Here is a 26138-nt window from a genome sequence, read left to right on the forward strand (position 1 = left end):
GAGGCACGTGTATTTGTGTGTGTCTGGGGCGCGCCCCAGTGTGTCTGGGGGGGGGGTCGGGTCGCGCGCGCGTGTGTCGGGGGGGGCTGCGCGTGTGTGTCGGGGGGGGCTGCGCGTGTGTGTCGGGGGGGGCTGCGCGTGTGTGTCGGGGGGGGCTGCGCGTGTGTGTCGGGGGGGGCTGCGCGTGTGTGTCGGGGGGGGCTGCGCGTGTGTGTCGGGGGGGGCTGCGCGTGTGTGTCGGGGGGGGCTGCGCGTGTGTGTCGGGGGGGCTGCGCGTGTGTGTCGGGGGGGGCTGCGCGTGTGTGTCGGGGGGGGCTGCGCGTGTGTGTCGGGGGGGGCTGCGCGTGTGTCGGGGGGCTGCGCGTGTGTCGGGGGGGCTGCGCGTGTGTCGGGGGGGCTGCGCGTGTGTCGGGGGGGCTGCGCGTGTGTCGGGGGGGCTGCGCGTGTGTCGGGGGGGCTGCGCGTGTGTGTCGGGGGGGCTGCGCGTGTGTGTCGGGGGGGGCTGCGCGTGTGTGTCGGGGGGGGCTGCGCGTGTGTGTCGGGGGGGGCTGCGCGTGTGTGTCGGGGGGGGCTGCGCGTGTGTGTCGGGGGGGGCTGCGCGTGTGTGTCGGGGGGGGGGCTGCGCGTGTGTGTCGGGGGGGGGCTGCGCGTGTGTGTCGGGGGGGGGCTGCGCGTGTGTGTCGGGGGGGGCTGCGCGTGTGTGTCGGGGGGGGCTGCGCGTGTGTGTCGGGGGGGGCTGCGCGTGTGTGTCGGGGGGGCTGCGCGTGTGTGTCGGGGGGGCTGCGCGTGTGTGTCGGGGGGGCTGCGCGTGTGTGTCGGGGGGGCTGCGCGTGTGTGTCGGGGGGGCTGCGCGTGTGTGTCGGGGGGCTGCGCGTGTGTGTCGGGGGGGCTGCGCGTGTGTGTCGGGGGGGCTGCGCGTGTGTGTCGGGGGGGCTGCGCGTGTGTGTCGGGGGGGCTGCGCGTGTGTGTCGGGGGGGCTGCGCGTGTGTGTCGGGGGGGCTGCGCGTGTGTGTCGGGGGGGCTGCGCGTGTGTGTCGGGGGGGCTGCGCGTGTGTGTCGGGGGGGCTGCGCGTGTGTGTCGGGGGGGCTGCGCGCGTGTGTCGGGGGGGCTGCGCGCGTGTGTCGGGGGGGCTGCGCGCGTGTGTCGGGGGGGCTGCGCGCGTGTGTCGGGGGGGCTGCGCGCGTGTGTCGGGGGGGCTGCGCGCGTGTGTCGGGGGGGGCTGCGCGCGTGTGTCGGGGGGGGCTGCGCGCGTGTGTCGGGGGGGCTGCGCGCGTGTGTCGGGGGGGCTGCGCGCGTGTGTCGGGGGGGCTGCGCGCGTGTGTCGGGGGGGCTGCGCGCGTGTGTCGGGGGGGCTGCGCGCGTGTGTCGGGGGGGCTGCGCGCGTGTGTCGGGGGGGCTGCGCGCGTGTGTCGGGGGGGCTGCGCGCGTGTGTCGGGGGGGCTGCGCGTGTGTGTCGGGGGGGCTGCGCGTGTGTGTCGGGGGGGGCTGCGCGTGTGTGTCGGGGGGGCTGCGCGTGTGTGTCGGGGGAGCGCGCGCGCGTGTGTCGGGGGAGCGCGCGCGCGTGTGTCGGGGGGGGGGGTGGTGTATGGTTATCGGGGTGGTTTGCATTGAGGCAATACATGTATGGGATATTTTTAAAAAGGTAAGATCGGTCAACTGGGCCTGTACTCACTGTAATTTAGAAGAACGAGAGGGGATCTAATTGAGACATATGGAATTCTGACATGGCTGGACAGACTGGAAAAAAAGATGTTCCCTCTGGCTGGAGGGTGCCTTAAATAAGGGGTCTCACGAGACTGGCATTTAGGACTGAGATGCGGAGAAACATCTTGATTTGAGGATGGTGAATCTGTGGAGTTCTGCACCACGGAAGGCTGTGGAGGCCAAGTCACTGAATATATCTAAGAAGTAAATAGATTTTTAGACTCTAAAGGCTTCAAGAGTTGGGGGAGAGAGTGGAAGTTTGATGTTAAGATAAAGGATCCGCCATGATCATATTGAATGGCTGAGCAGGTGCGAAGGGCCACATGACATACTGTTCCTATTTCCTGCTGGTTGATTTCAGTTTACTAATCCAGAAAAACTGAGGCTAATTGAAACGTACCTTCCCACAGTACACCCTCAACCAGCCCTTTAACGTGGACCTGGTTTGCACAGCACTTGACAGCTTGCACAGCTTTGATAAAGGGTCATCTGGATTCAAAACGTTAGCTCTTTTCTCTCCCTACAGATGCTGCCAGAGCTGCTGAGATTTTCCAGCATTTCCTCTTTTGGGTGCACAGCACTGGTCTACACTAGGCACTGCATTTATTTACTCATTGAGTCTGTGATTTGCCTTCACTATTTTCTGTAAAGTTTTGATAATATAAATACAATTCAGTCTCATTTTTCCACAGGTTATTGTCACAACTAAGACGACTGCTGATGAAGTGAGTACTCAGTATACTTTGGACAATACTGGACACATCATTTCACAGAAGCCTTCTCACGTAGGCCAAGGTATTCCAATTTGTGTCTGTGGAGTGCTCATGTATCTTGTACTGCAGAGGGTTCAAATCTCAACATTGGATCTTCAACAGTTGCAACAAACTTTGGGAAGATTTAAGGCAAAATTCAATTCAATTAATTTAAAAATAATGATAACAGCTGGTAATATCCTGAAGCACCATTAACCCAAAAATTCAAATTACGATCATGCAGCTCATATAGGAATTCTGTAATTTGTAAATAAATAAATACATTGAGTGAATATCTGTCAATGGTAAGGATATAGATTAATTAAGAGCTCCAAATGACATTATAGCCAGGATTGTACAGTCAGCGGTGAATCAACAGTACTTGTTACTGACCTGAAAAATAATCTACGCACAGAAGGGCTAACGATCTGTGGTACGGATTTGCCCGTTCCATCGTCAGGCATTGGATCAAGGGGATCAATAGGTACCCAGTAACAGTGAGGTCATCAGACAGGTTAAGTGGTAAATCATGCTGCTTTGCTATCAGTGAGAATATTCAACAAGCAAAATGCACCAAATTTTTCACTTATTATTTAAATTGTTACAGAAAGCAAAATAAATTATTGGGACATACATTAGAAGCTAAAATGTATCATGAACACACTTACAACTTCACTTGTTTTTATCATAATGGAAATGTTTGACATTCTAAAAATAAAGAATTAATTTTTCAGAGCCAGTGTCGTGTGTGTCTGTTGTCAGGAAGTGTGACAGCAACGGTTGAGACCCGGGGTTGGGCTCATTCTTCTGTTGCTGTTTATTTTTTGTTTGTCTTTCACCCATGGTATTGTGGTAATTATCTGATGTTTTGGCTGCTCTAACGAAAGAGGAACTTCTGCCACCTGCAAAGAAATTGGATAAGCTGGCTCTGCAAAGAGCAAAGCCAATTCAGAGCTGAAGTCCCAGTCAAACCTCTCTTTAAAGGTGGGCCTCTCAGCAACTTGCAGTTCTGTGGTAGTTAACGGGAGAGGTTGGCTTGATGCCTTGCGCCGTTTTAAGAAAGTTAAGGGCAATGCAGTCATCTCTGTTTAAGAGAGAAAAGGATTGGTTTCGGCTGATGTACAAGACCTTGAATACCTGCTTGTTGCCATACCTTAATGATTCTGGAATCATGCCTATGACCGGAAGTGGGATTCCTCCACGCGTGTGGGGCAGTGTGTCTGTCATTGGTGTCTCAGCCATGGTTCCTTATCCAAATGGACTGTAACACACTGGCTCTCGTGTCCAATTTGACATTGGTGATGTAACCGTTTACTGAGCTGTCTGTATTTCAAAAAGAGAATCCAGGATCCTTGGCCTCACCCAAGAATCATGGCTGGGTGTCTTCCTGGTGTGGTACTTTGATCTCCTGGATTGCCTTGGCATCCTCCATTCATATGTGTGTCTTTACTGTGCATAGATTTCCAAAGCGTCCCTGGCAGTTGCAGTTGATACACTCACTGAGACTGCTGGACATTGCTCTCGCCTGTAAGATCATTAGGCTGCAAAGTGCTGATATGGTTGCCCAACCTTGTGATCAGTTTAGGTATTGCCTTCCTTGGCCTGGAGTGGCTCTTCCTCTTTGTTGCTTTACAAGCTGGACAGTTATAGAATCTACAGTGCAGTGGGAGGCCATTCGGTCCATCGAGTCTGCACCAGCCCTTGGAACGAGTACCCTACTTAAGCCCCGCACCTTTTTTTGGAAACTGAGGGCAATTTAGCATGGCCAATCCACCTAACCTGTACATCTTTGGATTGTGGGAGGAAAGCGGAGCACCCGGAGGACACCTACGCAGACACAGGAAGAAGGTGCAAACTCCGCAGAGCCAGTGACACAAGCCAGGAATCGTAGGGTTGCTCTGTGCCATGGCTTACTTTCTCCACATAAAATTGATCAGTGCTGTTGGCAGATTTTAGATTGTCTGACTATCTTGATGGCCTTTTCTAGAGTCAGATCTTTCTTGGTCTGCAGTATATCTGAAATGGCATTGTCAGCCATTCTGACAACAATTCTGTCCCTTGCGAGTTTTGGAGTAAGGTCACTGTAGGCACAGCCTTTAGCCAATTTGTATAATTTGTTGATAAAAGAGTGAACTGGTGCTCCAGGATGTTGAACACGTTCGTTGAATTTCATTATCTCGAAAACCTTGTTGCTTCTTAGATGAAAATATGTATCGAAGGGTTTCAGAACTTCATCAAATTTATCTGAAGATTTGTTTATTCCTTGCCTCACAATATTAGCATTGGCTATCGGATCTACTGAATAAAGTAGTGTATTCACTTCCTCAGCTTCAGTCTTGTTATCTAATTCTAAAGCTAATATGTTGATTTGTTGTCCACGGTTGCGTTAAGGTTCAGGTGAGTACACCTTTAAATACTGTGTAGGTTTTAAAGATGGCCCTGCAGTAACTGTTTTTCAAAGAGCCTTTCCACTCTTGTCATGTTATGATGGGTTTTCACGGCGATGGTGGCCCTGGCCACTTTGTCTTTGCTTTTGTGCAGTGATTTACTCAAATCATCAATTCTGGGCCTTCCCTGCGCTATCCGAAGGTTCTTGGGTGTTTTACAGTGGATTTCCAGCCAAGGCCGAGGCTTTTAAACCATTTTGTTTCTGTTTTTCCCTCTTTTCCTACACCAAGCTCAGCTGCCGAATTGTATGGCAGACATTCTGAACCTGGGCTGGCTGTGGTGCTTTCAGAAACGAGCTGCCTAACTCTTTTACAGCACTGAAGTTTTAAGGATTAGCCCTGGCTTAGAAATGAATTTTTTTGTTCATTCCTGCTTGGCCCTTTGACTCTGCACTCTGTGGGTTTTCACAATGGACCTCCAAGAGATCTTGCAGATCCCCTCAGCTGCTTCCTTTCTGTTTAAAATTCTGTAATGGATGTTTTTTTCATGCAATCTCTTTCCATATCTGCACTTCAGGCTTTCAGTCAAATCAGAATGTTGCTCCTTTAGTTTTCCAGTGTTCTGTTCCAGTTTCTCTGTGAGGTTCTGGCTTTTTCTAAGAGTTGCCACCATCTGGTATGTTCAGTAGGTCTCATGAAGTGTTCGAGTCTTGTTTGGCTGAACATAAACTGTTACATATCACAGGTTCTAGCCCAAGCTATGACCTAATTCCATGCTTGTTTGCACACTCAGTCCTGTCCACAACCGACTAGTCTCAGGTCAAGTGTCCCTTCACATCACACTGTGGGCAGTACTATTTCTAGTCCCACATTGACATTTGCTCTGCCAGATAACATTCACGGTGATTACTGCAGCATAGGATAATAGTTTATCTGTCATTGCCACCACAAAGTCCAGGCTATTATTTTGCCAAAATCATTTATAGAACAAGTTGAATCCAGGGATTTAATTATAAGTCTATGCTCTATTTAGTCACTTTAAAAAAGAAACTGTCACAACCTCAGATGTCCCAAAACTTCCCAGCCAGTTAAGTACTTTTCTGTTACGTGTAGTCGTTCTCACAATGTCGGAACATGATTAGATAATCTGTTTTAGTGATGTTGGTTGAGTGCTAAATATTGACAGGACATTGGGAAAAACTTCCCTGCTCTTCTCCTGGGGTGGATTCTCCGGTCTCCGACGCCGAAATCGCGTTCGGCCGGAGAATCCACATTGGCGGCGAAATTGGGGACGGCGCTGCTTTTGCGATGCGCCGCCACCTCCAAAATGGCGTCCTCTAGGAGTATGCTGCATGCCGTACGGACGGCATCAGAGCGCTACCTGAGACCCTCCCCCGATGCTCCGACCCCGACTGGCCGAGTTCCTGTCGACGTGGGTCTCTCATGCTATTTTCTGTTGGGAACTCGACGTGGCAGCAGCGGACTGAGTCCAGCGCCTCCACAGTCGGGGTGGGGGGGGGGAGCTGGTCCGCAGGCAGGGGGGGGGGGCTTTGGCAGGGGTTGGGGGCATTGATGGGGGGTGATTCGGGGGTGGCGAGCCTGGCCAAAGGGGGGCACTATTTGGCAGGCTGGGTCCGCGCGCGGCCTGCGGCATGCTGCACTGCGGTCGCTGCAGGCTGCAGCCATGCGCAGCCATGGACCCGTCAATTCTCTGCCCGTATCCGCAACTAGACCGCTGCGTGTCTGGCAGCCCCTCACCAGGCGGGGGAACGGTGGCCGTTTTTGCGCTATTTTTTCGGTCGTAAAAGGCCACTGTCCCCACGCCGGCGTCAGCGCTTAGTCTCAGAATCGGAGAATCCAGCCCCTGGTATCTTTCACAATTGCCTGAGCGGGCGGACCCCATTTAACACCTCATCTGGGAGATAATACCTTGGACTGCACAGTAGTATTATTTATGTACTTCAATCTCTGGAGGGGGGCATAAAACCTGCAATTTTCTGGCCCAGGGATAATCACTGAGCCTAACTGAGAGTTGCATATTGTCTTAAATTGTGCAAATGTGATAGATATTAAAAGATGGTACAGAAATCATGTGCCCAGGAGTCCAAACAGATATAAAGGAGCTAAGCTGCTGAATCTGCCTCAATTTGGAGGTGTTTTAATCTTGTGGATTTTGAAATATGTGCAAATTTTCAACTTTTCTCTTTATTTCTGCAATACTGTTTTAACTTGGTATGACTACCAATCCTTATGCAAAATGCACTTGGTTGGAATGACTCCAATGCAGGTTGCAATAAATATCTACAACATACACAGAGTACAGACTTCAGTGCAGCTGCATCAGGATAATCAACGACCTTCAAGTACAAGGCTACGGACAAAGTGCTGGAAAATGGGATTAGAGTAGATAGGTGCTTGGTGGGCAGTGCAGACACGATGGGCTGATGGCCACCTTTCTGTGCTGTAAAACTCTATGACTCTTACCTGAGGGGGCTGATTGAGGTACTCTTTCGGGTAGCTGGTGTAGACTTGATGGGACAAATGGCCTCTTTCTGCAATGTATGTAGGGATTCTATGAGAATAAGTATAATTGTCATACTATTCTTCACGCGGAAAAATGAAGTACAGGAAGTCCAAGCTTTGACAAAGGGTCATCTGGACTCGAAACGTGAACTCTTTTCTCTTTCCACAGATGTTGCCAGACCTGCTGAGATTTTCCAGCATTTCTCTTTGGTTACAGGAAGTCCAACTTAACGTTCTGGTTGCATTCCTGAAAATCCTGATTTTTACGTCAGTGAAACATTGTTTCCTTTAGGAATCAATGTTAAAACAGTAGTTAGGATCTGTAGGACTTTCCTCATCAGAAAAAAAAAACAAGTATTAAAAGGTTATACCCTCCAAGTAACAATATTTACATTGCTAAATTCCTACATTGGCAAATGAAATATAACATGTATTTTAAAAAAAACATTTTATTTTAAGAAGAATGTCACTTTCCATTTTCCAACGAACCTCCTGTTGCTGGTGCTGCTACCCGAACCTCCCACTCCTTTTTTCTCCCGGATTTTGCCAGATCCTGCACCTCCCCCCCCCCCCCCCCCCCCAACCAACAGCCCTCCCAAGTTGTGGCCTCTCACCCCTCCCTCCCCAAACCTCAGGGTTGTGGCCTCTTCTGCCCTCCCCTACCCACCCTCTCACCGAACATCGCACTCCCTGACTCACCCTCTTGCCGCCTCCCTCTCCTGATCTTGCATTTCCATTCAAGATCCAAATCCAATCCAAAGCTGGAATTCCAGTGCTGTGAAAGTGTAAGTCCTAATGGTACAGAAGTGCTGAGCTGCTACATTCATGGTTTCTTCAAATGCTCCTGCTTCTCACTGCCCTCTCCTAAACCCTGGCTGTGAGCGAGGGCTTGTGAGAAGAGCAGTGAGGCAGCAGCAGCTATTATGGAGTCTTTTGTCAGTGTTTCTGTTTGGGCACAGCAAAGGAGAGGTACATGTCAGAATTAGAGCTCCTCCGAACTGTTTCAAAGATTAGCACTTTCATTTTTCAGTGCTTGCTCTCATCTTTTGTTTACTGTTGTTCTTGTCTATTAGGAACAACTGTGACTGTGCTCAAACTTTTTAAGAACATCCCTGTAAGAAAGCAATTTTACTCCACTGCCAAAAAATGCAAAGAAGAGCTGAAAAAAGTTCAAGATCTCCTAATGGCATATGGCATAATAAAGCCAGACCTAAGGATTGTTTTCACACACAATAAGGTAAGGAAAAGTTATTTTGTTTCTTTTATATGGACTTTTTTCAGTATCAGGGTAATGATCAGAACATGCGTCACAGGCGTCAAAATATTTCATCCTATAGTGAGACATTGTTGAACCACAAGATAATTACCTTTTTTTTTTTTTTGCCCCCTTTTCCTCTTGAAAAGCACTTGGGTTCTGCTCGACACCTTCCAGTGAAGGTATAGCCGGATTTGGGAGTTCTACTGCCCAAGAGTTCTTCTGCTTCACCTAGATTGTATTAGGCCTAATGAACCCAGAACACCTTTCTAGTACAACCTAGGTGAAGCACATGAATCTGTTTTCATTTACATGTTAAATTACAAATATACATTCATTTTTAAACTTAAGCTCCCAGTTCCAGAGTTCTCACATTTGTGTATTTGTTAACTTACTGGCACATTAGTCCTGATTTTAACCTAACCCACTCAATAAGTATGGGGTGGATTTTGGCAGGGTTGGATGTCCGTTTTACTCCCTGCCTGCTTTTACTCCCTTTAATTTTCCAAATTTGCATGCCACCACTGTATTGAGTTATGACGTATTCACAGTTAGAATGTCCTGGGTGAAAACCAGTTGATCATGGCCTTTCCATTACTGGTACTATCTTATACTTTATCGTGTACTTGTATAGTTTATCATTGAGCAGAGTAAGGATATTTAGTGATAACTCTCAGCAATGTTATGTCTTTATACGGTTTAAACATTGTAACTACCTTAGACTCACTTTAGGTATCTGTATTGTCTTTGTGCAAGAATTGGAAAATGTCAGGTAGTTAGGAAGTACTGTATAGAAATAGTTCACTAGATATACCATCGAGTCCAGCTACTTTTCAAAGTTCACATGGATGTTTGTCCCTCTTTAAAGGTTGAACTGTTTATTGTGTGCATTGATGTCTCTGGAGATCATAGAATTTACAGTGCAGAAGGAGGCCATTCGGCCCATCGAGTCTGTACTGGCTCTTGGAAAGAGCACCCTACCCAAGGTCAACACCTCCACCTATCCCCATAATCCAGTAACCCCACCCAACACTAAGGGCAATTTTGGACACTTAGGGCAATTTAGCATGGCCAATCTGCCTAACCTGCACATCTTTGGACTATGGGAGGAAACCGGAGCACCCGGAGGAAACCCACGCACACGGGAGAACATGCAGACTCCGCACAGACAGTGACCCAAGGGAATCGAACCTGGGACCCTGGAACTGTGAAGCAATTGTGCTATCCACAATGCTACCGTGCTGCCCTTTATCAAGCAGAGTTCCTGCTGGATTGGTTTTGTTTTGTATTTTAAGGGCTAGTTTGTCATTTTAGAGTGAGTTGATGTGTACCTTGGTTGACAGGGACTGTGGTGGTACACTTTGATTGTTATCCGTCAGGGTATCAGACTGTGAATGGTGGCCCATGCGTTTAAGCTGTTGTGGCATAGGTCTGCTGTTTCAATTATTGCCCTCCAGTTGTCGCCCGATAGCTTTCCAATCTCTCTCGGGAGCATTTTCCAGGCCTCATGGTTTCATACCAAAAAAATCTAAGTCTGACTGTTATACTCATTGTTTGTTTGATGGTTCTGAATGTTCATTATGAGACATAGCAAAATTATTAGATTGAGCCTTATTTCATTGTGTACTTTGGGAGATGTACTCGAGTTAACCAGCCAGGGAACAGGCTATTTTGAATCTCATGTTGTGCAATTAGAAAGGATTAATTAAGTATCTTGCAGTAAAGGGGCCTCTAAGATAGAGTAAATGTCAAATGATCAAATTTTATATTGAGTTTGAAAGTAATTTAGTTATGTTCAAAACTAGGGTTTTAAATCTAAGCAGAGAAAACGGCATAGATATTTGGGGTAGGTTGACTAAATTAGTTGGTTTTGACATTACAAAAATATGATGGTAGAAATGGCTAGCATTTAAAGAATTACTGCATAATTTAAAGCACAAAATCCCCACAGTGGTTCAACTAAAAGTAATAAAAGGAATTAAAGATAGTATTAGGTAAAAAGTTGAGATTTATATTGTTGCCAGAAGAATAGTAAACCTGAGGAATGGGACGGTTTGAAAATTCAGTAAAGGAGGACCGAGACATTGACAAGGATATAGAAAGGAGGTAATGAGATTAGGCCAATGGGGATAAAAACAGATTGTAAACATTCTTGCGGATACTGTAGATCACGGCATATAAGTCAACCCCACTTTTTTTCAGTCTCAAAACCTTATTTTTGCATATACTTGGCATCGAAACCGATCCCTCTTTTACAGCCACAACATGCTGTCCCTCATTAGTAGTCAGCCTCAATTTGTCACCCCACAGATGGAAGTTTTACTTATCATTACCCTATAACTGAGTGCGAGGGATCAAGTGGCACAGTGGTTAGCATTGCTGCCTCACAGCTCCAGGGACCCAGGTTCAATTCTGGCCTCGGGTGACTTTATGGACCGAATGGCATCTGTAACTAAATTCTATGACACCTGCACTGTAAATTCTATGATTCTATGATAAGGGCTGTGCTGCGAAGATGCACAGAGGTTTAAGACACGCCCTTTCAGAGTAGACCCTGTGTGGCTAACGACAAAGGTGGCACACACCCAATGCTCCTGAGAGAGATTGGTTCACTTTTATTCTCTAGTATAAGTTGATTCCTGTTTTCTGAGGGATTTTGAAAAGGTTGAATTCATATGCTGGTTTCTACGGTATGTATAAATGGTGAAATGCTTCGGAAAGCAGAAGCACCCAGTGACTTGGGAGTCCGTGTTCACGATTCTCTTAAGGTTAATGTGCAGGTTCAGTCGGCAGTTAGGAAGACAAATGCAATGTTAGCATTCATGTCAAGAGGGCGAGAATACAAGAGCAGGGATGTATTTCTGAGGCTGTATAAAGCTCTGGTCAGACCCCATTTGGAGTATTGTGAGCAGTTTTGGGCCCCACATCTAAGGAAGGATCTGCTGGCCTTGGGAAGGGTCCAGAGGAGGTTCACAAGAATGATCCCTGGAATGAAAAACTTGTCATATGAGGAACGTTTGAGGACTCTGGGTCTGTACTCGTTGGAGTTTAGAAGGATGAGAGGGGATCTTATTGAGACGTACGAGATACTGCAAGACCTGGATAGAGTGGACGTGGAGAGGATGTTTCCACTTGTAGGAAAAACTAGAACCAGAGGACACCATCTCAGATTAAAGGAACGATCCTTTAAAACAGAGATGAGGAGGAATTTTTCAGCCAGAGGGTGGTGAATCTGTGGAGCTCTTTGCCGCAGAAGGCTGTGGAGGCCAAATCACTGTGTGTCTTTAAGGCAGAGATAGATAGGTTCTTGGTTAATAAGGGGATCAGGGGTTATGGAGAGAAGGCAGGAGAATGGGGATGAGAAAAATATCAGCCATGATTGAATGGTGGAGCAGACTCGATGGGCCAAGTGGCCTAATTCTGCTCCAATGTCTTATGGTCTTATACAGAAAGAAGGGTGAAAGTAAATTGCGCCCAATAGAGGGCGAAACAGGTGAAATTATATTGGGGAATAAGGAAATGGCAGAGATATTAAACAAATATTTTGTTTCTGTCTTCACGGTTCAAGACATAAAACCATTCTAAAAATTGAGGACCCTCGGGACCCAGGCCGGCGGACCTTCGGGACCCAGGCCGGCAGACCTTCGGGACCCAGGCCGGCGGACCTTCGGGACCCAGGCCGGCGGACCTTCGGGACCCAGGCCGGCGGACCTTCGGGACCCAGGCCGGCGGACCTTCGGGACCCAGGCCGGCGGACCTTCGGGACCCAGGCCGGCGGACCTTCGGGACCCAGGCCGGCGGACCTTCGGGACCCAGGCCGGCGGACCTTCGGGACCCAGGCCGGCGGACCTTCGGGACCCAGGCCGGCGGACCTTCGGGACCCAGGCCGGCGGACCTTCGGGACCCAGGCCGGCGGACCTTCGGGACCCAGGCCGGCGGACCTTCGGGACCCAGGCCGGCGGACCTTCGGGACCCAGGCCGGCGGACCTTCGGGACCCAGGCCGGCGGACCTTCGGGACCCAGGCCGGCGGACCTTCGGGACCCAGGCCGGCGGACCTTCGGGACCCAGGCCGGCGGACCTTCGGGACCCAGGCCGGCGGACCTTCGGGACCCAGGCCGGCGGACCTTCGGGACCCAGGCCACATTCACTTGCCTATCCTGAGTCAAGGCAGTGTTTGGGACACTAAAGTTTTCTTTCCCCAGGCAATGAAGGGAAAGAAATTCATCTAGTTTTCCTGTTCCTAATCAATATCCAGTAGCCTTTGCTGCATTGAATTTATGCCAGCATTGAGTGAGGACAGGTTCAGACATGCCTGTGATTCCCCCCAATCTATAAAAGTTCACTGTCCAGGGTGACACATGAAGAATAGTTACTCATGAGAGATGCTGGGAAGCCGCCAACAATTGTGAGCCTTCATTCATTGTTAGACACTGCCATGAGGAAAAAAGGAAGCAAAGGAAGAAGATTAAGGAGAGGAGGACAAAGAACATATATTAATGGTGTGGAGATGCCGGCGTTGGACTGGGGTGAGCACAGTACGAAGTCTTACAACACCAGGTTAAAGTCCAACAGGTTTGTTTCGATGTCACTAGCTTTCGGAGCGCTGTTCCTTCCTCAGGTGAATGAAGAGGTATGTTCCAGAAACACATATATAGACAAATTCAAAGATGCCAAACAATGCTAGGAATGCGACCATTAGCAGGTGATTAAATCTTTACAGATCCAGAGATGGGGTAACCCCAGGTTAAAGAGGTGTGAATTATATCAAGCCAGGACAGTTGGTAGGATTTTGCAGGCCAGATGGTGGGGGATGAATGTAATGCGACATGAATCCCAGGTCCCGGTTGAGGCCGCACTCATGTGTGCGGAACTTGGCTATAAATTTCTGCTCGGCGATTCTGCGTTGTCGCGCGTCCTGAAGGCCGCCTTGGAGAACGCTTACCCGGAGATCAGAGGATCAGAGGAATTCATACCTCTTCATTCACCTGAGGAAGGAGCAGCGCTCTGAAAGCTAGTGACATCGAAACAAACCTGTTGGACTTTAACCTGGTGTTGTAAGACTTCGTAATATATTAATGGGAGAGAGCAGTGTGTGGTTCTTCTAAATAAAACAGCCATAAATCTGAAGATAAGTGATGTTAAAATATTGATTTGTAATTAGCTTAAATGCAATTACTTAATGCAAGTTTATTCAACTTCAAAGTGCACCATTAGAAACAAGTTCACCAATATTGATGAAGGCTGACAACACTAAAACTGACCCAGAGACAACTGACAAACTAACTGTTCTGGTTGTCATTCATAAGACAAAATGGACATTGAACAAGGTTTTCTGAGATATTAACTATTTTTTCAGATATTCAGTTGTGGAATCGAGATGTGCTCATGTCTCCCCAGCCAGAAGTCATGCCTTTGCAGCCACTTTGTGGAGACTGTTGTTTCTAATAATGTAGCTCTTGCTGCAATGGCAGGTAATTCCCTCCCACTGAATGTGGCTCCATGGCGTTGCTGACACACACGCTGCCAGCCCCTTAGCAGTAACTATATTGCAAGAAGACCTGCAGAAAATGTTCAAGCTATTGGTCTGCATGGAGGCATTGCATCAGCTGTATTGCTATTATCATCATCGAGAACACAGCAAGCACACACAAGGGGAATCCCTGTCCAGGTTTGTGCTCACTCACCGAGGGCTCTGACTCATCTACGGAACTTGACGGTGTGTTCTCTGATGGTGTCCTTCTGTCTAATGACAGGCTCTTTCTGCTGCAGGATGGTCTCCCGGAGGAGGAGAATGGCTCCCTTGATGTCGTCCACTGGACAATTATCTGCATCGGAGCAGACAACATGAGGTTCATGTCTTGGGGGAACGAACTGCAGATGGACCATGTCTGAGCGAACTCTTGGGCCACAGCTTTGGCCAGGAGAGCGCGAGGAATCCGCCAAACATTCCACGGCAAATGGGGTGGTGGTAGGTTGGGGGGGCAATTGTGAGGTTTACAGGAGTGACATTTTTGAATTCCCCCCATATTAATATTACAGTTTCATTGGCGAGATTACGCAAATGCCACAGGATTGAGAGAATAGCTGCAATTGGTTTCAAATAAATCCTGGAACTTCTCTCTTCCCCGTCCTTCCATCAAATAATTGCTCCCTCCAGAGGATCGAATTGACATGTTGGGCAGGATTTTCCCCACAGTCTTCTGAATGCTGCTGTTGAGAAACTGCGTTAGCGGCCGATGGACGCAGAACACCGCGACCTTTCTGACACCCACGGGTTGCAACCCGCAGCTTTGAAAAATCCTGAACCAGGTAGTGAAAAATCCCCTGGTTCCTCCAGTTTTAGAAGAGGTAGCTGAAAAGATACTGGCTGCATCAGTTTTGACCTTCCAGCATTCCTTAGATTCTGGAACAGTTCCCAAGGGTTGGAAGGTATAGCTCCTACTTGAGAAAGGTGAAGGACAGAAAACAGGTAAGGATGAGTTTCCTACCATCCTTCCTGAGGGAACTGGACAATTTCCTGAGAAAGCAGCACATTGGCTGGGCTTAGGACGAGTTATGGACTGATTTAGTCACCTGGAACATTGGCTGGAAATCAGGCAATGAGAAATTTCCCAGAGATTTTCCTAATTTGGCATTAGTTTCTTTTTTAACACTTCTTTAAAAACCTGTTTCAGGAGGAGATGGCCTGAGGTCATGACATAAATTAACTTCATTGCAGTGTTAATGTAAGCCTACTTGTGACAATAAAGATTATTATTATTAAGGGATATGGGGAAAGGGTAGAAAAGTAGAGTTGAGTAGAAATCAGCAATGATCATCTGGAATGGTTGAACAGGCTCCAGCGGTCATGTGTCTTACTCTTATCCTACCTCTTATGTTCTTAAAAGGTGATCTATTTACCCATTTGGCCCTGATATTTGGTGATTTTTATTGTGGGCAATCTGGATGCCTCCAATTAGCATCTGATGAAAATACTGCTGGTATCTCATTGCTTTGACTATAGCTTCGACATTTCGGTAAGGGCACAAAAGCCCCATATGAAAGTGAACACAGTAAATACAACATTGACAGGAAAGAATGTGTTACATTGCCATGAATGAACAAGTATTTGGTCAGCAGTTATTTAAGACTTTTCACCAAGGTAATGCTTGGTTTCCATTCATAAATCACTGTCTTAAGATTGTTGACATACCATGCAGATCCATTCCTGAAGCAGTCAATCTATTTTTGACAAGTCATACTTAAGGAGCTTTGCTGCCAAGAAATTGTTAAAATGCTAACCTTATTTTGTTGCCAGCAAAATGGAAGAGATGCCTTTTCATATATTCCTTGTCTGAAAGTGTATATTTTTCTTCAAATTAGCTATTGAGAATGGGAATAATTATCAAGGCAATAAATAGTAGAGTATTTCATTTCAGGAAAGTATATGTTACCTTACTCAAACGAAAAGTAAATCTGGGAATCCGAATGCTGCTCAGTGTGGAATCCACAATGAACAAAACACACATAATTGATAGCATATCTTTACCCCATTAAAAAAATATATATTTTATTCGAGCTTTTCAATTTTTACAAAACGCAACATAATTATAATAATCTTTATTGTCACAAGTAGGCTTACATTAACACTGCAATGAAGTTACCGTGAAAAGCCCCTAGTTGCCACATTCTTCGGGGCTTTTGGGAGGAAACCGGAGCACCCAGAGGAAACCCACGCAGACACAGGGAGAACATGCAGACGAAATCCTCAAAACTGGTACAGTACAATATAAACATTTCGTAGAATTCCTACAGTGCAGAAGGAGGCCATTCGCCCCATCGAGTCTGCACCGACCCTCTGAAAGAGCACTGTACCCATGTCCACTGTTGTACCCTATCCTCATAATCCCACCTAACCTTCACCTCTTTGACATTAAGGGGCAATCTAGCGCGGCCAATCCACCTAACCCGCATATCTTTGGACTGCGTGAGGAAACCGGAGCACCCAGAGGAAACCCACGCAGACATGGGGAGAAAGTGCAAACTCCACACACAAATACCCGAGGCCGGAATTAAATCCCGATCCCTGGCGCTGAGGCAGCAATGCCAGCATGCCACCCTTCAGTCACGTACAGAAAAACCAGAAAAAGACACGAGAACCCCAACACAGTTGGTCCAGCTTAATCAATAATCTTGGTGCTTCTGTTTATACCAGAAAAGACAGTAAATGGATAAACTAGAGAATAAGGGGAAAATGGATAAAGCCATGAAAAATGGTAAAGTGGCACACACCTTCACGTGTAGTGATTGTTTATATAGCCAACAAGGATATAGGTTAAGATTTCCATGTCACGCTTGGGCACACACCAAAACATGCCTCCCCCAACTCTAATTATACCAGAGGCAAGAATTACACAATATAACATCTTTTCCTTGGATACGAAACCTTTTATCTTCACAGGAGACAGTTAAGAATTCTTTGAAATGAAAAAAATGAAAATCGCTTATTGTCACAAGTAGGCTTCAAATGAAGTTACTGTGAAAAGCCCCTAGTCGCCACATTCCGGCGCCTGTTCGGGGAGGCTGATACGGGAATCGAACCGTGCTGCTGGCCTGCCTTGGTCTGCTTTCAAAGCCAGCGATTTAGCCCTGTGCTAAACCAGCCTCCTTCTTTAACCACAAAAGAAGGAAAAGAAATATAGAAAAATTCAGAAAAACATTAATTCTGAGAGGATATTTTGCATACAGGATGCAATAAAACCCCAAAATCCAGCACAGTACAGAGTGCTGATTTTTCCACATATTTACACAGAATACCAGTAGATATTCGTACAATTCGTTCAAATTAGAATCATTGTGGACGGCATGTCCCTTCACACAGACAATGACAGGTTAAAAAGATACCAAAAAGAGCAGGGGATCTCTGACTCTGGCCCTGGAGCCAACAAGATACTACCTCCCCAATGGAACCGCCAACAGGGGACATCCTGGGGAGGGTAACCTACTCCACCACCCAATATATCCCACCCGACCTGGGTAAACACAGTTACTACTGCCCTGACATGCTTAATCAAGTGACCACTGCCGCTATCTGCGCAGCCAAGTAAATATAGAAGATCAACTGGAGGCTAGATATCCGAGGATTAACCGGACTTCCCGGCATGCACCAATCCATATTTTCCCCCCACTCCAACAACACCAGAGGTGCCAATCACAGAAGAAAAAGAAAGGAACCCAGCCTTATCCAGGATACATCGTCTGTGCCTTCACAGGAGATGAGCTAGGATACCATTATCACAGAATTGTAGAATTTACAGTGCAGAAGGAGGCCATTTGGCCCATCAAGTCTGTACCGGCCCTTGGAAAGAGCACCCTACTCAAGCCCACACCTCCACCCTATCCCCGTAACCCAGTAACCCCATTTAACCTCTTTGGACACTAAGGGCAATTTAGCATGGCCAATCCACCTAATCCGCACATTTTTGGACTGTGGGAGGAAACCGGAGCACCCGGAGGAAACCCACGCAGACACGGGGTGAATGTGCAGACTCCGCAAAGACAGTGACCCAACTGGCATTCGAACCTGGGAACCTGGTGCTGTGAAGCAACCGTGCTAACTACTGTGCTACCGTGCTGCCCTCCAAATAACAAAAATACCAGAGAAAAACACAACATCAGTAGTTCTAACGGGGATATTCCTCAATCACAATGAGGACTTGTAAGGCCATACCAACCACCTCCACAGCAAACCAATCCGCCACACTGCTGTGGCGCCACATCTTCTCCGCAAACCAAATGAAGGGTACCTAAAAAAAATGATTACAGCACATATATAAAAACAAAACGAACAAAATACTGCACAACCTGTATGTCGTATAACCAACTCAGCGTGATTAAAGGAACAAAGTTCAGGATTAAATGGTGAACTGTAGGATAACGGTCCACGGAGTTTGGAAAGGTCACAGCCATGACAGGATTGTCGAGCAGCAACCAGGGTCCATCCAGAGTTTCATCGAAGCCCCTCCACTTGTGCATGTCGTCATCCTGAAGCCCTGGCGAAAAGACACCTAGGCACCGGAGCGTAGCGACGGCCATCGTCGGGTTCGGCCTCCTCCAACCCTTCTCGACGAACATCGAGGACAAGACAAAGTAAGACCGGTGGTCGGAGTTTCCAACCGATCGGATAGAATGTGCTCCATTGAACTCTGAACACGCAACCTTCAAATTGAGATTGTGAAAGCATAGAAACCAGTTCTCAAAGTTGCCTGGGAATTCATCCACAGTTCCCCGGGAGACAGCGCGCACAAACACTCCTCTGGCTGCATATCGCCGAATCAACCATGGTACGACATACCATGCAGCAGAACTTTCAAGGGCGGCAGGTGAGTCCCCACCAAGGAAACTGCCCTATTGACTGACCGGATTCTCTTTTACACTTCATTCATTCTCTTTAAGATATCTCTGAATTCATCAAAGTGAGAACCGATCGTTTGTGTTGGGGAGCTGAGACTGTTGTCCACAACATCACTCACAATAGCAGCCATCATCTCATTGCAAATGGCACCTCCGAAACGTCGGCCTGCTCACCATTGAAACTGCCACTGCAAACGGCTCCACCTCCTGGCCACCTCCAACCACCTCACTCAACCAAGGATTTTCTTGATTTAATTCGGCTCCCCATCGCCAAACTTTAATTCGAGGAACGTAGCACAGACCTTACATAACAGGATCAAATAATTATGGGTTGTGCATCAGGATAAAGAAAAAGGATTAAAAGATGAACTGGCCAACATGCAGCTGCTTCTGCACTTGCATCACATGACCCACCCCCCCTTACCCCATTGTTTTAATGGCCTCCTTTACTACACCAGAGTTTCCTGCTTTACTCACATTTGATTCATTGATCCCGTTCGGGGACGGGAATCCACCGTCCTTACTCGGTCTGGCCTAGATATGACTCCACATCAGCAAGATGTTTGACTCCTACCTGTCTTCTGCATCTGTCTGACAAACCACTCTTGTGTCAAATTGCTACAGTAAAGTAAAATAAGAATAAAACTGTTTGAACTACTCCCAGCCTGATTGACCCTGCAATGTTCTCCTCACAAATATCTGTCACTTGTGCACAAATTCAAAGAGTTATTCCCCAGATTAGTCGAGCAACAGCCTGGCTTACTTTTCACCAAATCATACCTTCCAGCAAATGTCTAAGACTCCATCATCATCCCTGGGTATTTCCTGTCCCACTGGCAGGACTAACCCATCAGATGTGGCAACACAATAGTTTTTTTTAAAAAAAATATTTTTATTAAGGTTTTTTAACAACACAATTTTTTCCCCTTACAAACAATAATCCCCCCCACCCCCCGTAACAAAATAACGCAAATTCTCCCTGAGCAAGATATATACAAGGCAAGATGGTATATTTACATAGCTTTATACACTGGCTCTTGGCCACGCGTACCGTTTCCCCCCACCCACCATGCTATCTCCCGCTCGTCCATCCCCTCAAACAGTCTCTCGTTTGATGAAACTCAGGGTTGCTGCTGCTGCTGCTGCTGATCGACCTTCTTCTAACGCTCCGCGAGATATTCTAGGAACGGTTGCCACCGCCTGTAAAACACCTGTGCAGACCCTCTCAAAGCAAACTTAATTCTCTCCAATTTTATGAACTCCGCCATGTCGTTAATCCAGGCCTCCAGGCTAGGGGGCTTCGCCTCCTTCCACAATAGCAAGACCCTTCGCCGGGCTACTAGGGACGCAAAGGCCAGAATTCCGGCCTCTTTCGCCTCCTGCTCTCCCGGCTCATCCACTACTCCAAATATTGCTAGCCCCCAACTTGTCTTGACCCGGACTTTCACCACCTGGGATATTACTCCCGCCACTCCTCTCCAGAACCCCTCCAATGCCGGGCATGACCAAAACATATGGACGTGGTTCGCCGGGCTCCCTGAACATCTTTCACATCTATCCTCTACCCCAAAGAACCTACTCAGCCTCGCCCTCGTCAAATGCGCTCTGTGAACCACCTTAAATTGTATCAGACTGAGCCTGGCACACGAGGAGGAGGTATTAACCCTACCCAGGGCGTCGGCCCATAGCCCTTCCTCAATCTCCTTCCCCAGCTCCTCCTCCCATTTACCTTTCAGTTCTTCTACTAGCGCTTCCCCCTCTTCTTTCATCTCTTGGTATATTTCCGACACCTTGCCCTCCCCGACCCATACCCCCGAGATCACCCTATCTTGAACTTGTGCCGGGAGCAAGGGAAATTCCCTCACCTGTCGCCTCACAAAAGCCCTCACCTGCATATATCTAAATGCATTTCCCGGGGATAACTCAAATTTCTCCTCCAGTGCCCCTAGGCTCGCAAATGTCCCGTCAATGAACAGGTCCCCCATTCTTCTTATCCCCGGCCGATGCCAGCCTTGGAACCCCCCGTCCATCTTCCCCGGGACAAACCGGTGGTTACCCCTGATCGTGGTCCACACCGATGCTCCCATTGCACCCCTGTGTCTTCTCCACTGGCCCCAGATCTTTAGTGTTGCCGCCACCACCGGGCTTGTGGTGTATTTTGTCGGCGAGAGCGGCAGCGGTGCCGTTACCAATGCCCCCAGGCTCGTTCCTTTACAGGACGCCATCTCCATCCTCTTCCATGCCGCCCCCTCTCCCTCCATAACCCACTTACGGATCATCGCCACATTTGCTGCCCAGTAGTAACTCTCTAGGTTTGGCAAAGCCAACCCTCCTCGGTCCCTGTTGCGTTCCAAGAACCCTCTCCTAACCCTCGGGGTCTTATTTGCCCACACATACCCCATAATACTCCTACCTACTCTCTTGAAAAAGCCTTTGGTGATCACAATGGGGAGGCACTGAAACATGAACAAAAACCTCGGAAGGACCACCATTTTGACCGACTGCACCCTACCCGCCAACGAGAGCGGGAGCATGTCCCATCTTTTAAAATTCTCCTCCATTTGCTCCACCACCCTCGTCAAATTCAGTTTATGTAGGGCCCCCCAACTTCTGGCTATCTGGATCCCCAGATACCGAAAACTCCTCTCCGCCCTCCTCAGCGGTAGGTCCCCTATCCCTCTTTCTTGGTCCCCTGCCTGTAATACAAAAAGCTCACTCTTCTCTACATTAAGCTTGTAGCCCGAAAACTCTCCAAACTCCTTCAGAGTCTGCATGACCTCCACCATCCCCTCCATTGGGTCCGCTACGTATAGCAGCAGGTCACCCGCATATAGCGATACCCGATGCTCCTCACCCCCGCGGACTATCCCCCTCCATTTCTGAGACTCCCTAAGTGATATGGCCAAGGGTTCGATCGCCAATGCAAACAACAGGGGGGACAGGGGGCACCCCTGTCTCGTCCCTCGGTACAGCCAAAAGTACTCTGACCTCCGCCGGTTTGTCACTACGCTCGCCACCGGGGTGCTGTAAAGGAGCTTAACCCATCTAATGAGCCCTCCCCCGAACCCAAAACTGCGCAATACCTCCCAGAGGTACTCCCACTCTACTCGGTCAAAGGCTTTTTCCGCGTCCATAGCTGCCACTATCTCCGCCTCTCCCTCCTCCGATGTCATCGTTATCACGTTTAAGAGCCGCCGCACATGTGTATTTAACTGCCTGCCCTTTACGAATCCCGTTTGGTCCTCGTGAATCACCCCCGGGACACAGTCCTCAATCCTAGTGGCCAGTACCTTCGCCAATAGCTTCGCATCCACATTGAGGAGCGAAATCGGCCTGTACGATCCACACTGCAGTGGACCCTTGTCTCGCTTTAGGATCAGGGAGATTGTCGCCTCCGACATTGTCTGGGGCAGGGTTCCCTCCTCTCTTGCCTCGTTGAAGGTCCTCACTAGTAGCGGGGCCAGCAGGTCCACATATTTTCTGTAGAAGTCCACCGGGAACCCGTCCGGCCCCGGGGCCTTCCCTGCCTGCATGCTCCCCAAACCCTTACTCAACTCCTCCAGCCCAATTGGTGCCCCCAAACCAACCGCCTCCTGCTCCTCCACCCTCGGGAACCCCAGCTGGTCCAGGAATCGCCTCATCCCCCCTTCCCCCCCCCGGGGCTGGGATCTGTACAGCTCTTCATAGAAGTCCTTAAATACCTTATTTATTTTTGTTGCACTTCAAACAGTGGCTCCCCTTCCATCTTTGATTCCCCCTATTTCCCTCGCTGCCGCCCTCTTACGGAGCTGGTGCGCCAGCATCCGACTAGCCTTTTCCCCGTACTCGTAAGTCGCCCCTTGCGCCTTCCTCCACTGTGCCTCCGCCTTGCCCGTGGTCAGCAGGTCAAACTCCGTCTGGAGCCGTCACCTTTCCCCAAGTAATCTTTCCTCCGGGGCCTCTGCGTATTTCCTGTCCACCCGCAAGATCTCCCCCACTAGCCTCTCCCTTTCCATTCCCTCTATCTTCTCCCTATGAGCCCTGATGGAGATCAGCTCTCCCCTGATCACCGCCTTCAACGCCTCCCATACCACCCCCACTCGCACCTCCCCGTTATCGTTGGCCTCCAAGTACCTTTCAATACACCCCCTCACCTTCCCACACACCACCTCATCGGCCAGGAGTCCCACATCCAGCCGCCACAGCGGGCGTTGGTCCCTCTCCTCTCCCAGCTCCAGTTCCACCCAGTGCGGGGCATGGTCCGAAACGGCTATGGCCGAATACTCCGTTCCCCCCCCCACTCTCGGGATGAGCGCCCTGCCCAGAACAAAGAAATTTATCCGGGAGTAAGCCTTATGCACGTGGGAGAAAAAAGAAAATTCCCTGGCCTGCGGTCTTGCAAACCTCCATGGGTCCACTCCCCCCATCTGATCCATAAACCCCCTAAGTACCTTGGCCGCCGCCGGCCTCCTTCCCGTCCTTGATCTGGAGCGGTCCAGTGCTGGGTCCAGCACCGTATTGAAGTCCCCTCCCATTATTAGTCCTCCTAGCTCCAGGTCCGGAATGCCTCCCAACATGCGCTTCATGAATCCAGCATCGTCCCAGTTCGGGGCGTATACATTTACCAACACCACCCACGTCCCTTGCAACCTACCACTCACCATCACGTATCTCCCTCCATTATCCGCTACGATAGTCTTTGCCTCAAATGACACATGCTTTCCCACCAGAATTGCCACCCCTCTATTTTTTGCGTCCAATCCCGAGTGAAATACCTGTCCTACCCATCCCTTTCTTAACCTGACCTGGTTAGCCACCTTCAGGTGTGTCTCTTGGAGCATTTCTTTCCACCATTGCCAGTATAGGCGCCACCATCTCCTTACGCAGCTCCTCGAAGCAGCACTTGATGAACTCTTTCATCTCCTCTCTGTCCGCGGGTGCCGCCATTTTGTTTTTTTCTTCTTTCTTCTCCCGCTGCTCCAGGGCCGCTTTCCTCGCTGTTTCACTGCGGGTCCGGTCCATGCAGGGCTGTAGGGGGCTTCCTCCGTTCTTCCCCACGGGTTTTTTTTTTTACAGGTCCGTTGGGGCTCCGTTAGCGGGCCCAAAAGTCCGTTTCTGCGGGAGCTGCCGACTCGCGCGGCATAGCTCCGCATCGCCGCGACCCGGAAGTCCTGGCAACACAATAGTTAACAGTTGGGAGCGAATGACTTCCCTGGAGTCCTCAACATTAGCTCTAGACCTCATGAAATCTCTAGTTATTAGGGCAAATATGGACAAGGGAATCTCCGTTGATGAGCTTGCAGGTTCAGTCGGCAGTTAAGAAGGCAAATGCAATGTTAGCATTCATGTCAAGAGGGCTAGAATACAAGAGCAGGGATGTACTTCTGAGGCTGTATAAGGCTCTGGCCAGACCACATTTGGAGTATTGTGAGCAGTTTTGGGCCCCATATCTAAGGAAATATGTGCAGACCTTGGAAAGGGTCCAGAGGAGGTTCACAAGAATGATCCCTGGAATGAAGAGCTTGTCATATGAGGAACGGTTGAGGACTCTGGGTCTGTACACGTTGGAGTTCAGAAGGATGAGGGGGGACCTTATTGAAACTTACAGGATACTACTCGGCCTGGATAGAGTGGACGTGGAGAGGATGTTTCCACTTGTGGGAAAAACTAGAACCAGGAAGCACAATCTCAGACTGAAGGGACGATCCTTTAAAACTGAGATGAGGAGGAATTTCTTCAGCCAGAGGGTGGTGAATCTGTGGAACTCTTTGCCGCAGAAGGCTGTGGAGGCCAATTCACTGAGTGTCTTTAAGGCAGAGATCGATAGGTTCTTGATTAATAAGGGGATTAGAGATTATGGAGAGAAGGCAGGAGAATGGGGATGAGAAAAATCTCAGCCATGATTGAATGGCGGAGCAGACTCGATGGGCCGAGTGGCCTAATTCTGCTCCTATGTCTTATGGTCTTATGATTAACACCTACTTCCCTTCCTCAGCTCATGAATTGGTGCAGATTTCTGATTATCCAGGGAGTTGAGGGTTATGGGGGGCGGGCAGGCAGGAAAGTGGAGTTATGCCACAATCAGATTAACCATGATCTTATTGAATGGTAGGACAGGCTAGAGCAGTATTTTTCAAACTTATTTTCCCGGGACTCGCTTTTCCCAACTGGCAGACCTTTGGGACCCATGCTGTCCACCTTTGGGTCCTTGTTCCAGATGCTTTGTGTAAATGATAAAAAGCCTTTAGGCTTGCCTTTTTGCCATTTTTAATTGTCCTAACTTTTCTTTGTACTGTGGCCCTATTTGCCCCTTGCCTTCGATTACCCTTTCTACCGTTTTTGCATTTTACTCTTACTCCATGTGGAAGGAAGGGGACAGTTCCAGTCCCCAGGGTCAGCATGTGTGCAGAAAGTGTCTCCAGTTACAGCTCCTGGAAGCTCGGGTTTCAGAGCTGGAGCGGCGGCTGGACACACTGTGGAGCATCCGCGAGTCGGAGAGTATCGTGGTTCGCACGTATAGAGAGGTGGTCACACCACAGGCTCAGACTCCGCAGGCAGGAAGGGAATGGGTGACCACCAGACAGAGCAAGAGAGCGGGGCAGGTAGTGCAGGAATCTCCTGTGGCCATTCCCCTGCAGAATAGATATACCGCTTTGGATACTGTTGAGGGGAATGGCCTTTCCGGGGAAAACAGCAACAGCCAAACTCGTGGTTCTGCTGCAGAGGGGAGGAGTAATAAGTGTCACAGTGCAATAGTTAGAGGGGATTCAACTGTAAGGGGAATAGACAGGCTTTTCTGTGGCCGCAAACGAGACTCCAGGATGGTATGTTGCCTCCCTAGTGCTAGGGTAAAGGATGTCTCGGAGCGGTTACAGGACATTCTGGCGGGGGAGGGTGAACAGCCAGTGGTCATGGTACACATCGGTACAAACGGCATAGGTAAAAAAAGGGACGAGGTTCTAAAAGCAGAATACAGGGAGCTTGGAAGGAAGTTAAGAAATCGGACCTCCAAGGTAGTGATCTCAGGATTACTACCGGTGCCACGTGCTAGTCAGAGTAGAAATGACAGGATACATAGGATGAATACGTGGCTGAAGAGATGGTGTCCGGGGGAGGGTTTCAGATTCCTGGGGCATTGGGACTG

General features: G+C 48.9%; 1 protein-coding gene across 9 annotated transcripts in view; it reads left to right on the forward strand.

Annotated features, from left to right (window-relative positions):
• Nucleotides 1-26138, forward strand: part of pms1 (PMS1 homolog 1, mismatch repair system component) — a 189704-nt gene that overhangs the window by 39412 nt on the left and 124154 nt on the right. For 7 of the 9 annotated variants that reach the window (XM_072478183.1, XM_072478199.1, XM_072478217.1 and 4 more), the window contains exons 4-5: nucleotides 2398-2500; nucleotides 8441-8604. In XM_072478183.1, coding sequence (XP_072334284.1) covers nucleotides 2398-2500; nucleotides 8441-8604 — 267 coding nt within the window. Of the gene's footprint in view, nucleotides 1-2397; nucleotides 2501-8440; nucleotides 8605-26138 lie in introns of those variants that run through there. The other 2 variants (XM_072478235.1, XM_072478228.1) reach the window with 2 other exon arrangements.

The sequence above is a fragment of the Scyliorhinus torazame genome, chromosome 2, assembly GCF_047496885.1.
Source record: "Scyliorhinus torazame isolate Kashiwa2021f chromosome 2, sScyTor2.1, whole genome shotgun sequence".
Classification (NCBI taxonomy): Eukaryota; Metazoa; Chordata; class Chondrichthyes; order Carcharhiniformes; family Scyliorhinidae; genus Scyliorhinus; species Scyliorhinus torazame.